The sequence below is a fragment of the Enhydra lutris genome, unplaced genomic scaffold, assembly GCF_002288905.1.
Source record: "Enhydra lutris kenyoni isolate GAN:26980312 unplaced genomic scaffold, ASM228890v2 scaffoldscaffold12, whole genome shotgun sequence".
NCBI classification, from domain to species: Eukaryota; Metazoa; Chordata; class Mammalia; order Carnivora; family Mustelidae; genus Enhydra; species Enhydra lutris.
This window is the reverse complement of record NW_019154096.1, coordinates 51,274,775-51,289,986: the sequence shown is the minus strand read 5'-3', so window position 1 is coordinate 51,289,986 and position 15,212 is coordinate 51,274,775. Positions and strand designations below refer to the sequence as shown.

The 15,212-nt window shown below is 34.5% G+C and overlaps 1 protein-coding gene across 3 annotated transcripts in view; it reads left to right on the top strand.

Annotated features, from left to right (window-relative positions):
* LOC111145067 (heparanase 2 (inactive)) overlaps positions 1-15,212 on the top strand; it is a 667,951-nt gene that overhangs the window by 413,321 nt on the left and 239,418 nt on the right. Inside the window, exon 4 of one of the 3 annotated variants that reach the window (XM_022499681.1) lies at positions 4,637-4,810. The exons of the other annotated variants lie outside the window; for them this stretch is intronic. Within the exon in view, the coding sequence (XP_022355389.1) occupies positions 4,637-4,810 (174 nt within the window). The remainder of the gene's footprint in view (positions 1-4,636; positions 4,811-15,212) is intronic. 3 annotated transcript variants of the gene reach the window in all.

The window sequence follows — 15,212 nt, the reverse complement described above, 5'->3', positions numbered from 1 at the left end:
TACAATTGCATCCAAAATCATAAGATACCTAGGAATAAACCTAACCAAAGAGGCATGGGATCTGTACCCAGGAAACTATAGAACACTCATGAAAGAAAATGAAGAAGACAAAAAGAAATGGAAAATGTTTCATGCTCATGGTTTGGAAGAACAGATACTGTTGCAATGTCTATGCTACGTAGAGTAATCTATACATTTAAAGCAATTGCTATCAAAATACCATCAATTTTTTTCATAGAGCTGGAACAAATAATCCTAAAATTTGTATGGAACCAGAAAAGACCCCAAATAGCCAAAGGCATGTTGAAAATGAAAACCAGAGCTGGTGGCAGCACAATTCTGGATTTCAAGCTCTATTACAAAACTGTTATCATCAAGACAGTATGGTTTTGGCACAAAAACAGACACATAGATCAATGGCACAGAATAGAGAACCCAGAAATGGACAACTCTATGGTCAACTAATCTTCGACAAAGCAGGAAAAAATATCCAGTGGAAAAAAGAGAGTTTCTTCAACAAATGGTGTTGGGAAAATTGGACAGCTACATGCAGAAGAATGAAACTGGACCATTTCCTTACACCATACACAAAAATAGACTCAAAATCGTTGAAAGATCTAAATGTGAGAACTTCTCAAACTCAACACTCAAATAACAAATAATCTAATCAAAAAATGGGCAGAAGACATAAATAGACATTTCTGCAAAGAAGACATCCAGATGTCCAACAGACACATGAAAAAGTGCTCAACGTCACCAGCCATCAGGGAAATACAAATCAAAACCACAGTGAGATCCCATCTCACACCAGTCAGAATGGCTAAAATTAACAAGTCAGAAATGACAGATGTTGGCAAGGATGTGCAGAAAGGGGAACCCTCCTACACTGTTGGTGGGAATGCAAGCTGGTGCAGCCACTCTGGAAAACAGCATGGAGGTTCCTCAAAAAGTTGAAAATAGAGCTACCCTACGACCCAGCAATCGCAGTACTGGGTATTTAGCCTAAAGATACAAATGTAGTAGTCCAAAGGGGCACAGGCACCTGAATGTTTACAGCAGCAATGTCCACAATAGCCAAATTATGGAAGGAAACTAGATGTCCATCAACAGATGAATGGATAAAGAAGAAGTGGTATGTATATACAGTGGAATACTATGCAGCTATAAAAAAACCTGAAATCTTACCATTTGCAATGACGTGGGTGGAACAAGGTATTATGCTGAGTGAAATAAGTCAATCAGAGAAAGACAATTATCATATGATCTCCCTAATATGAGGAATTTGAGAGGCAGAGTGACAAGTCATGAAGGCTAGGGAGGAAGAAAATGAAACAAAATGGGATCGGGAGGGAGACAAACCATAAGAGACTCTTAATCTCAGGAAACTGAGGATTGCTGGAGGGTGGGGAGGTAGGGATAGGGTGCTACATTATGGACATTGGGGAGGTTATGTGCTATGGCGAGTGCTGTGAAATGTGTAAGCCTGATGATTCACAGACCTGTACCCCTGGGTCAAATAATACATTATATATTAATTTTTTTTAAAGTTACAAAGAAAGATTTAAAAAAATGGGCAGAAGACATGAACAGACATTTCTGCAAAGAAACACAAATAGCCAACAGACACATTTAAAAAAGCTCTACATCACTCGGCATCAAGGAAATACAAATCAAAACCACAGTGAGCTATCACCTCACACCAGTCAGAATGGTTACAATTAACAAGTCAGGAAATGACAGATGTTGGCAAGGATGCAGAGAAAGGGGAACCCTCTTATGCTCTTGGTGGGAGTGCAAGCTGGTGCAGCCACTCTGGAAAATAGTGTGGAGGTGTCTCAAAAAGTTGAAAATAGAGCTACCCTATGACCCAGCAATTGCACTACTGGGTATTTACCCCAATGAAGTCTTACTCCATTTACCTACATATGTAGTGATTTGAAGGGGTACCGGCATCCCAATGTTTATAGCAGCCATGTCCACAATAGCCGAACTATGGAAAGAGCTGAGATGTCCATTGACAGATGAATCAATAAAGAATATGTGGTATATATGTACAATGGAATAGTAGCCATAAGAAAGAATGAAATCTTACAATTTGCAATGATGTGGTTGGAACTAGAGGGTATTATGCTAAGCAGAATAAGTCAGCTAGAGAAAGACAATTATCATATGATCTCACTCATTTGGGAACTTAAGAAACAAAACAGAAGATCATAGAGGAAGAGAGAAAACGATAAAACAAGATGAAATCAGAGAGGCAGACAAACCATAAGACTCTTAATCATAGAAACAAACTGAGAGTTGCTGGAGGAGTGGAGGTGGGGGGATGGAGTAACTGGGTGATGGACATTAAGGAGGGGAAAAAAAGAGTGAATTTTACTCTATGTAAATTGGACCCCAATAAAGCCGACCTTAAAAAAAAATAAAATCAGATCCAGATTTAAGACAAAATTAACAATAACTTCTTAGACAACCTTTCTTAAAAAGAAAAAGAAAAAACAAGTCATTAACTTTCTTTATTGAAATTAGTCCCTTTCTTTCCTTTTCATGAATTTGAAAACTTACAGGCAAACATATGTTTTTATTAAATAACTGGTTTAAGCCAAAATGGGATATAATTTTTCTAAAGGCAGACTTGTTAGACTTGCTTAAATAAAGTTTATGAATATAATTAATGTTGTTCTCAATGTGAAAATAAATTAACAATGTTGAGTAGTAGAGTTAATAAAACTTTATGTCAAAGCAATATGAATAAATTTATAGCCTGAGACACAATTTTATATAAGACTTTGAAAGAAGCTATTTTCTTAATGAGTGTCTTGGTCAAGCTCATGCAAGATAATTATAAAATTAATATACACATCTGTTGGTTTCATGATCACTTTAATAGGCTTTTTAAAAACATTTTTATTTATTTTTTAAATTTCTTTTCAGTGTTCCAGAATTCATTGTTTATGCACCACACCCAGTGCTCCATGCAATACGTGCCCTCCATAATACCCACCACCAGGCTCACCCAACCTCCCACCACCCTCCCCTCCAAAACCCTCAGTTAGTTCCTCAGAGTCCACAGTCTCTCATGGTTCTTCTCCCCCTCCAATTTCCCACTTTAATAGGCTTATAAACACATTTTAATTTTAATTTCTACTTTGGAGCTAAAAATAAATAAGCTTATTTCTTTAATGTGAAACCTATGCCTTTTGCTGTTGCATAGTTACTAGACTCTGGGTTGAATGTCAGATAAGTTCCTATGGATTTTTATTTTCAGCTGAAATGAGAGAACTTCTGTCCTTGTTCTTGGTGCTTCTTAAAAAATACTTTCTCATATATGTAAGAAGAAAAAAACGGCACCTCCCCATACCCCGCATCAAAAACTGATAATGGACTCAACCAAGTGATCGTGCTTCTGCTTTCCAAGACTGAAGGACTTACAACAATTGTTAATAAGGCACCTTGGACACTCTGTCATTTTTTGTAGAACCCCCTAGTGTTCCACAGAACCCCATTTGAGGAACCCTGCTCTAAGGATTTGGATAATGAATACTAGGGTAATGCGAACCCCTATACATAATTATTAACCTAAATTGTTTTTTCAATCTACTTAGCACTTAAAGTCACATCATCCATACCTTGTAAAACACTGTCTAAAAGGACAAGTAAGATCTGGATATGTTTAAAAGAGGGAAAGGGCATGTCAAATGAGGAGAATAATTAGAGCAAATGCTAGTGGAGCAAGGGATTCTATAATAGATAGAACTGGGTGATACCAATAAAGAACTCATAGACGATAATAGAAAGACTTGAAGTTGGGGGGAAATTATGATTGAGTTGTACAGTCCTTGAACTAAGGAAGGAAAGTCTTAAAAATCCACTAAGGTTTTCACAGGTGAGTGAAACTGATGAAAGAGATTGGAAGGAAGATGAATCTAGACAGGCAAGCACAGATATTGTTGTGATAATTCATGCAAGTGGAAATGAGAGCCAGAACCAGAATGGCGACAATAGATATGAAGGAATGGGAAGGGTATGGGACACATGGTGAGTAGAGTTGATGGTATCAGGGATCAAAAAGACAATGAATATATTTATACTAATGGTGTTTCCATTCTCAAAAATATTAGAAATGTGGAATTGAGTAAACTTTTTTTGAAGTGCAGCTAGGCTGAGCTATATTCAAGACTTACCTGCAAGTCGTCTCTCTTGGCCTTGCCTCCCAGCACTATTCCTATCATTTCACAAAGGAATACAGACGCAGCAGTATCAGATTGTCTTATTTTTCAAGAGAAGTTAGAAATCGAGCTACTTTGTGATACCTTCCATTTTTAAACGTTAACAATTCCATTTCGTTGTTGTTGTTGTTGTTGTTGTTGTTGTTAACAAGTAAAACCTTCTATGGACTAGACTTGGTTGCTAATTTGCAACCTGTTTCTAGAATTCTGTGTGCTGCTTTCTAAAATCACTTCAAAATATACCCTGAACCAAGAGGTAACATAATGCTTTTGAAGCCTCTCTGCATAATTCCTAGCAGGAATTAATTAGCAGGAAGCTCATAGAAAGGGTTTTTATAGTAGCTAATATTTTCCTTTTGTTGGAATGTTGATTTTAAAGTTACAACTCTTTTCCTGCTTCTTCCCAGCCAGGTCTCTAGACAAACTTTATAACTTTGCTGATTGCTCTGGACTCCACCTGATATTTGCTCTAAATGCACTGCGTCGTAATCCCAATAACTCCTGGAACAGTTCTAGTGCCCTGAGTCTGTTGAAGTACAGCGCCAGCAAAAAGTACAACATTTCTTGGGAACTGGGAAATGGTGAGTAAGGATGTTATTTCCTCTGAATTGACAAGATAAAAAAATAAGTTAGTCTGGAGTATAGCCTCAGTTAGACTATCTGTAGAGTACTAGCCCAGAAAACACTTCGAATATTTGGCCACTGAATTGACCTTCTAAATAGGAAAAGACCAAATAGTGACGTACAGTAGATTTAGTGAATCTACACCTACTTGGAACTGTGGTATCATTTGCTGTGTTGTTTCACTTCATATTAAGGACAATGAAAGAAACGGTTGAAAGAATACTATTGGCCAAAAGATCTGAATAGACATTTCTCCAAAGAAAAATGTAAAAGGCCAAAAAAACACATGAAAAGATGTTCAACATCTTTAGCCATCAGGGAAAAGCAAATCAAAACCACAATAAGATAGTATTTCACATCCACTAGGATGCCCATGATAAAAAAAGGATAACAACTGTTGGCAGGGATGTGGTGAAATCAGAACCCTCATACACTGCTGGTGGGAATGTTAAACAGTGTAGCCACTTTGGAATACAGACAGTTCCTCAAAAGTTAAATATAGAGTTCCAAATGACCTAGCCATTCTACTCCTAGGTATATATTTAAGAGAAATGAAAGCATATGTCCACAGAAAAACTTATATGTGGTAGCATTATTCATATGAGCCAGAAAGTGGAAACAACCCAAATGTCCATCAACTGATAAATGGATAAATAAACTGTGGTATAGCCATATGATGGAATATTATTTGACCACAAAAAAGGAATGAAGCGCTGATACACACTAGAACATGGATGAACCTTGAAAAGATTATGCTAAATGAAAAAACCCAGTCACATATTTATATAAAAGGTCTAAAATAGGTTAATCTAAAGAGACAGTAGATTAGTGGTTGCCTACAGCTAGGGGTGGCTGAGATGAGAGGTAACTGCTAAAGGGTCTGAGGTTTCTTTTGGGGGTGAAAAAAATGTTCTAAAATTTGTTGTGATGATTGCACAACTGTGTAAATATGCTTAAAACCATTGAATTAAATACATTAATTTGGTGAATTATATGGATGTAAATTTTACCTCAGTACTGCTGTTACTAAAAAAAAAAAAAAAAAGAAAGAAAAATACTGTGTTTGTCTTTTCTATTTTAAAGGACATACAATGCATATTTTCTGCCACCAGTTGGTGACAAAAACCTTTGAGTTACCTCCTTAGGAGTTTATTTGTAATTGTTAACAATTTTGTCATCCTATTTTTACATAGTATTTAGTTTACATAGCAAGTCCAAATACTCTTCTATTTGGATCTTAAAGTGCTAAATGAAGAGCCCTTTAAGTATTTCCTCACTTCCTAGGTGAGGAAATATATTGAAAAAGGTAAAGAGAATTGGTAAAGACAGCAGTAAATGCTAGATCTATGTCAGGAACTTGGAGCATTTAAAAAAAATTTTTATTATAAAAAACTAAAAAAAATTTTTATTATGTTCAGTTAGCCATTAGTTTTTTTTTTTTTTAAAGATTTTATTTATTTATTTGACAGACAGAGATCACAAGTAGGCAGAGAGACAGGCAGTCTCAGAGATAGAGGAGGAAGCAGGCTCCCCGCAGAGCAGAGAGCCTGATGTGGGGCTTGATCCCAGGTCCCTGGGATCATGACCCAAGCGGAAGGCAGAGGTTTTAACCCACTGAGCCACCCAGGCGCCCCCATCATTAGTTTTTGATACAGTGTTCAAAGATTCATTAGTTAAGTATAACACCCAGTGCTCATCACAACATATGCCCTCCTTAATACCCATCACCCTGTTACCCTCTCCCCCAACCCTCCTTCCTTCTGAAACCCCCAGATTGTTTCTCGGGATCCATAGTCTCTCATGGTTCAATCTCTAATTTCTACCCCTTTAGATTTCCTTCCCTTCCCCTATGGTCCTTCATGCTATTGCTTATGTTCCACATGAGTGAAACCATATCATAATTGTCTTTCTCTGCTTGACTTACTACACTTAACATAATCACCTCCAGTTCCATCCATGTGGATGCAAATGGTGGTTATTCATTGTTTCTGATGGCTGAATAATATTCCATTGTATATATGTATCACATCTTCTTTACCCATCCATCTGCTGAAGGGCATCTCGCGCCTTCCACAGTTTGGCTATTGTGGACATTGCTGCTATGAACATTGGGGTGCTCATGCCCCTTCTTTCCACTATGTCTGTATCTTTGGGGTATATATCCAGTAGTGTAATTGCTGGGTCGTAGAATAGGTTTATTCTTAACATCTTGAGGAACCTCTATACTGTTTTCCAGAGTGGCTGTACCAACTTGCATTCCCACCAACAGTTTAAGAGGGTTCCCCTTCCTCCACATCCTCACCAACATTTGTTTTTTCCTGTTTTGTTAATTTTGGCCATTCTAACTGGTATAAGGTGGTATCTCATTGTGATTTTGGTTTGTATTTCCCCGATTGCTGGTGATGTTGAGCATTTTCTCATGTGTCTGTTAACCATTTGTATGTCTTTTATGGAGAAGTATTCATGTCTTCTGCCCATTTTTGGACTGGGTTATTAGTTTTTTGAGTGTTGAGTTTGAGAAGTTCTTTATAGATCTTGGATATCAGCCCTTTATCTGTAATGGGATTTGCAAATATTTTCTCCCATTCTGTGAGCTGCCTCTTAGTTTTGTTGACTGTTTCCTTTGCTGTGCAGAAACTTTTTATCTTGATGAAGTTCCAAAAGTTCATTTTTATTTTTGTTTCACTTGCCTTTGGAGACATGTCTTGAAAGAAGTTACTGTGGCCAATGTTGAAGAGGCAACTCCCTATCTTCTTCTCTAGGATTTTGATGGATTCCTATCTCACATTGAGGTCTTTCAACCATTTTGAGTTTATCTTTGTGTATGGTGTAAGGGAGTGGTCCAGTTTCATCCTTCTATATGTAGCAGTCCAATTTTCCCAGCACCACTTATTGAAGAGACTGTCTTTTATCCATTGGATATTTTTTTCCTGATTTATCAAAGATTAATTGACTATAGAGTTGAGGGTCCATTTCTGGAGTCTCTATTTTGTTCCATTGGTCTATGTGTCTGTTTTTGTGCCAATACCATGCTGTCTTGGTGATAACAGCTTTGTAATATAGCTTGAAATCAGGCAATGTGATGCATTTGGGACTTCTAACAGAAAAGGAGGTAATCTATTTTATTACCCTATGAGGGTTTTTTAATGGTACTAAAACTTCGTTTTCTTCACTTCCTTCAACTTTCATTCAACAAATATTTATTAACTTCCTAGTATTGTACCAAAGGTACAATATTTTGTAGAGATATAAAATATTTTTATATTTTGAGAGATATCAGAGTAAATAACAGATAAATAACCCTGCCTACATTCTAGTAGAGAAGATAGGTAATAAATAAGATTTGAAAACAGTTCATCATTATGTTCTCTCATACATTTTTGCCCTTTAGTAATTCAAATTGAAGTATTCAACTTGACCCTATTCTTTTTGTGGCAATGAATTAATGTACCCCTGCCTTCAGTCCCTCCTATCCTCTCACTTTCTCCTTTTCCCCTCTCTCACCTTCTTTCTCTCCCTTCCTTCCTCTTCATTTCACAATTCAGTTTTCAAATTTATATACTTAAACAAACATCTTGGAAGTCCAATTTTAGAACATTTCCATCACTCCAAAAAGTTCCCTCATACGCATTTGCCATCAATCCCTGTAACCATGCCCAGTCTCAGGAAATCTTAATCTGTTTCCCATCTATAGGTTTGTCTTTTATGGACACTTTCTTTAATTGGATTATATAATAGTCTTTTGCATCTGACTTCTTTCACCTAGCATGTTTTTGAAGTTTATCCATGTTGTAGCATATAAAAGTAGCTCATTCCTTTTTATTGCTGAATAGTATTCCAGTGTATGGCTATATATCCCATTTTGCTTTTCCATTTACCAGATGATGGACACCTGGATTGTTTCTACTTTTGGGCTTTGATAAATAATACTGCTATAAACATTCACATATAAGTCTTTGTGTGGATATTTGCTTTTTTTTCCTCCTAGGAAGATACCTAGGAGGGGAGTAGAGTTGCTAATTCATACGGTAAGTTTATGTTTATTTTTTAACAACTGCCAAATATTTTCCTAAGTAGCTCTACCATTTTACATTTTCACTAGAAATGTATAAGGATTCTAGTTTTTCTACATCTCTGGAAACACTTGTTAATGTCTGCTGATTATAACCATTATAGTGAGTTTGAAGTAGTATCTTAATATGGCTTTAATTAGCACTTCCTTAATGACAAATAATGTTGTGTGTCTTTTCATGTGCTTATCAGCCATTCTTACATCTTCTTTGGTGAAATGTCCACTCAAATCTTCTGCCCTTTTGATTGAGTTACCTTATTATTGAGTTATAAAAGTTTTAAATATATTCTGGATACAAGTTCTTTGTCAAATATATGATTTGCAAAGATTTTCTCCAGTCTGTAACTTCTCTTTGCATTTTCTTTATGGCATCTTTTGAAGCACAGAGGTTTTAAATTTTGATAAAGTTCAATTTATCAGTTTTTCATTTTATGGATCATACTGTTGGTATCATTTCTTTGCTTAACTCTAAACCACAAAATTTTTTTTCCTATATTTTCCTGTTAAAGTTTTATAGTTTTTGCTTTCACATTTGGGTATAAGATCCATTACAAGTTAATTTTGAATATGTTACGAAGTTTGAGTCTAAATTCATCTTTTAGCATGTGGATATCAAATTGTCTCAGCACTATTTAAAAGACTATACAATATTAAAAAAGACTATACAATATCCCTATTGTATTCTCTTAACACTTTTGTCAAAGTAAACCAAAACTGGATTTATCTCTGGACTCCTAATTCTGTGCCACTGATCAGTACATCTGTCCTTATACTAGCACTACCTTGTCTTGAGTATAATAGCTTTGTAATGAGTTTTGAAATTGGGAAATATAAATCCTCCAACTTTGTTCTTTTTAAAAATTGTTTTGGCTATCCTAGGTGTTTGCATTTCCACACAGCATTTAATTTCCTCAACAAAACCTGCTGGAATTTTAATAGAGATAACATTGAATCTATAGATCATTTTGGAGGGAATTGCCATCTTAAGAATATTAAGTCTTCCTGTCCACGAACATAGATTATCTCCCCATTTATTCAACTTTTAATTTCAACAATGTTTTGTAGTTTAGTGAACAAGTTTTGCAATTTTTTAATGAAATTTAATCTTAAGTATTTTTTCTTTTTCATGCAATTATGAATGGAATTATTTTATTAATTTCATTTATGTATTGTGCATTGCTGGTATTTAGAAATACGGTTAATTTTATATATTGATCTTTTATCCTTCAGACTAGCTGAACATGTTTTTTAGTTCTTGTGTTTTTTCATCCCATGTGTGTGAGTTGTTTAAGGTTTTCTATATACAGGATATATTGTCTGAGAATAAAGACTGTTTTACTTCTTTCTATCCAATTTAGATATTTTTTATTTATTTCCTTGTTTGACTACACTGGCTAGAATCTCTAATACAAATGTTGAAGATAAGTGCAAGAGTGCACATTCCTGCTTGTTCACAGTCTTGGGGAGAAAACATTAAATATTTCACTACAACGTATAATGTTTTACCATTAAGCTTTCAGTATTTCATCATTAAATATGTGGGTTTTTCTAGGATACTATTTATCAGATTGAAAAATTTCCCTTTTATTCACAGTTGTTGAGAATATTTATCAGAAATGAGTGTTGGATTTTGTCAAATGCCTCTTTTTTTGCACCTATTGAGGTGATACTGTATTTTAGGTCAGACATTAATATGATATTTTACATTAGTTGGGTTTTTTATATTAAATCAGTCTTGCGTATCCCCTTTGGCCATTGTATTGTAATACTTCTTATATATTGCTGAATTCAATCTGTAACTATTTTGCTGGGAATTTTTGAATTTATATTTATAGAAACATTCATCTTTAATTTTCTTTTCTTATGATATCTTTGTCTGACTTTTGTATCAGGGGAATATTGGCCTCATAAAATGAATTCAGAAGTGTTTCCTTTTCCTCCATTTTCTGGAAGAGTTTATGAAGGATTGGTATTATTTCTTCCTCAAATATTTGATAGAATTCACCAATTAATCCATCGAGATCTGGGCTTTCTTCATGGAAATATTATTAATGATTAACTCAAAGTCTTCTGTTGTTATAAGCCTATACAGGTTTTCTGTTTCTTTTTGGGTTGGTTTTAGTAATTTATATCTTTCTTGAAAATCTTTCATTTTATGTAAGTTGTCTAAATTAACAGCATTAAGTTGTTCATAGTAGTTCCTAATCTTTTTATTTACTGTGAGGTCCTTCGTTCCTTCTTTCATTCCTAATTTTGGTAGTCTGTGACTTCTCTCCTTTTGTTTCTTGGTCAGTCTAGAAAATAGTATGTCAGTTGTGTTGATCTTTTCAAAGAACCAACTTTTGCTCTTATTGATTTTCTCTTATCTTTTTAATATCATTAATCTCTACTCTAATTTTTATTGTCTTGTTCCTTCTTGGTTTGGGTTTAGTTTTCTCTTCTTTTTCTGCTTTCTTAAGATAGAAGCTTAGATTATTAATTTGAGATCATTTTTTTTTCTAATATGGGAGTCTTTTTTTCTCCTAAACAAAAAAAAATTATTTTCTCACTGTTCTGGAAGTCCAAAGTCCAGGATCAGCAAGTATAAGCAGATCTGGTTTCTTCTGAGGCTTCTCTTCTTGGTTTTCAGATGGCCAAATTTTCACTCTTTGTTTCTCTAATTTTTTAAAACACTTTTTGGGAACAGTTTTAGGTTTACAGAAAATGTGAAAGAAAGGTAGACATTTTTTATAATTCGTGAACCTACAATAATACATTGTAATCACCCTAAGTCTGTAGTTTATATTATGGTTCACTTTAGTGTGAATGTACTGTGGATTTGGACAAATGTACAATGATATATATCCAGCACTATGGTGTTATAAAAGTGTTTTTACTGTCCTAAAAATCCTCTGTGATCCATCTGTTTATCCCTCCTTCCTGTCCCTAAACTTTGCCAACCGTTACTCTTTCACTCTGTCCCTAATTTTGTTTTTCCTAGAATGTCAAATAGTTGGAATTATACAGTATGTAGCCTTTATAGATTAGCTTCTTTCACTTACTGGTATACATTTAAAGTTCTTCCATACCTTTTCATGGCTTGTTACCTCCTTTCTTTTTAGTGCTAAATAATTATCCATTGTGTAGATGTACCACAGTTCATTTATCCACTCATCTACTGAAGGACATCTTCATTCTTCCACGTTGTGGCAATTATGAATACAGCTGCTGTAAATTCATGTGTAGTCAAAAGTGAGGACATAAGATTTCAGCTCCTTTGCATAAATAACAGGGAGTACAATTGCTGCATCATATAGTAAGAATATGTTTTGTTTTGTAAGAAACCACCAAATTCTTCCAAAGTGACCATATCATTTTTCATTCCTGCCAGCAATGAATGAGCATTCCTCTTGCCCCACATTCTACCTAGCTTTTGGTGCTGCCAATGTTAACAAATTTTGGCCATTCATATAGGCATGTATGGTGCTTAATTGTTGTTGTTTTTGTTATTTTTTTAGGATTTTTAAAAAATTTATTTACTTGAGACAGAGAGAGTAAGTGAGAGAGAAAGAGCATGAGCAGAGGGGGATGTGTAGAGGGAGAAACAGACTCTACTTAGCTGAGAGCCCGATGTGGTTACTTGATCCCAGGACCCAGGGATCATGATCTGAGCTGAAGGCAGATGCCCAAACAGCCACCCAGGCATCCTTAATTGTTGTTTTAATTTGCATTTCCCTGATAACATATGTGGAACATCTTCTCTCATTTTTTGTATCTTTTCATATTTTTATTTGCCATTTGTGTATCTCCTTTGGTGAGGTATCTACTGAAATCTTTGTCCCATTTTTAAATCAGGTTGCTTGTTTCTAAATTTTAAGAGTTCTTTGTGTATTTTGGGTAACAGTTGTTTATCAGATATATCTTTCACAAGTATTTTCTCCCAGTTTGTGTCTTGTCTTCTCATTCTCATAACATTGTCTTTTGCAGAGCAAATGCTTTTAATTTTAATGAAGTCCAGTTCATCAATTATTTCTTTCATGGATTGTGCCTTTGGTGTCATCCCATATGTTTTTACACATTATACTTTCATTTTAATTTCATTAAAAATATTTTCTAATTCCCCTTGTGATTTCTTCTTTGACTCATGGATTATTTGTTTAACTTCCAAATATTTATAGATTCTCAAATTTCTTTCTGTTGAATTCTCTTTTAATTCTGTTGTAGTCAGGGCACATACATTATATAATTTAATCCTTTTAAATAGATGAGACTTGTTTTATGTCTTACCATATGGTGTGACCTGAAGGACATTCTATATGCACTAAAAAAAGTAATGAATACTCGGGCACCTGGGTGGCTCAGTGGGTTAAAGCCTCTGCCTTCAGCTCGGGTCATGATCCCAGGGTCCTGGGATCGAGCCCCACATCGGGCTCTCTGCTGGGCAGGGAGCCTGCTTCCCTTCCTCTCTCTCTGCCTACTTGTGATCTCTCTCTCTCTCTCTCTCTCTCTGTCAAAAAAAAAAAAAAAAAAAGTAATGAATACTCTACTGTTTTGGGTGGAGTGTTGTATAGATATCAATTAGGTCAGTTTAGCTGATAGTGTTTTTCATGTTTTCTATATCAATGCTAATTTTCTGTCTAGTTGCTCTATTAGTTACTGAGAATGTGGTATTGAAGTCTCCAATTATTGCTGGATTTTCTATTTTTCTCTTTAATTATGCTTCAGGTATTCTGTTGTTGGTATGTCTATGTTTATAGTTGTTATATCTTCCTAAAAATTGTCCCTTTATCATTATAAAATGCCCTGCATTATCCTAGTAACATTGTTGTTTTAAACATTGTTGCCTTAAAAAGTCTATTTTATCTGGTATTAGTATAGTCATTCCAACTCTCTTATGGTTACATGTTTCAATAGCATATTTTCTTCATCCTTTGCTTTCAACCTATTTGTGTCTTTTATTTTAAAGTCTTTCTCTTTAATTGGATCTTAGATTTTTATTCAACCTGAAAATTTCTGCTTTTAATTGGAGTGTTCAATCCATTTACATTTAATGTAATTGTTGATATGGTTGAATTTATATTTGCCATCTTGGTGTTTTTCCATTTATTTCATTTTTTGTTCCTGTTTCTCCTGTACTACCTTTTTATTCAGAGAAGATACTGTCTAAAATATTATTTTAATTTCTTTGTTTTTATTTCATTTTTTTTATTTTCATAGTAGTTTCTTATTGTAACACATCAGAACTCATTACAATCTACTTTAGAATAATACTAACTTAATTCCAGGTAACTACAGAAACTTTGCTCTGATAGAACTCAATTTCCCCCTCCTTTGTGCCTTTATTATTCTAAATATTATGTTTTCATGTATCATAAGCCCAGTAACACAGTTTTATAATTTCTGTTTTATGTAACTGTTATTTAAATTAGTTAAGAAAAGAGTAATGGATATTTTCAACTGTCTTTTATATTTACCTGTGCAATTGCCATTACTGGTGTTCTCTATTCCTTTGTGTCATTTTGAGTCACCATCTGGTGTCATTTCCTTTCAACCTGAAAGTGTCCATTTCTCATTTCTTGTAAGGCAGATTTTCTCACATCAAATTCTGTCCTTTGTTTTTCTGGTTAAGGTTTAAATTGTGCTTTCAGTTTTGAAGGATAGATTGCTACATATAGAGTTCTTGGCTGACTTTTTTTTTTTTAATTTAGCATTTTGAGTATGTCATCCTACAGTCTTCTGGCCTCCATTATTTCTGGTAAAAATTCAGCTGATAATTTCCTTGTGTTCCTCTATATGTGAAAAGTCATTTTAGTTCCAAGATTTCCATTTGAAAACTTTTTTTATAAACTCTGTCTCTTCAATCATACTTTCCTTTAATTTTGTATTATTCCTGTTAGTTCTTTGAACATCTTTATAATAGTAGTTTTTAATTCCTTACCCATGAAGTCTAACATTTGGGTCCCTTAGGAGATAGTTTCTATTGACCGCTTTTTTATTTGTTTATGGATCACACTATCTTATTTCTTTTCATGCTGTGATTTTTGTTCTTGTTGAAAACTATACATTCTAACAAATTTTGGCCATTTGTATAGTTTGTTGAAAACTATACATTCTAATATGTTGGAACAACTCTGGATTCTGAATCCTCCATCCCAGAAGTTGTTTTGTTGTTTCTTTTTTGTTTGTTTAGCAATTTACATGGAATAACTCTGTAAAGTCTGTCTCTCTTGCATTGTGTAGCTGCTGATGTATCTTAAGTTTTTCTATTTTTTTTAAATCATTTCTTAAGACCAGCTTCCTAAAGGTTG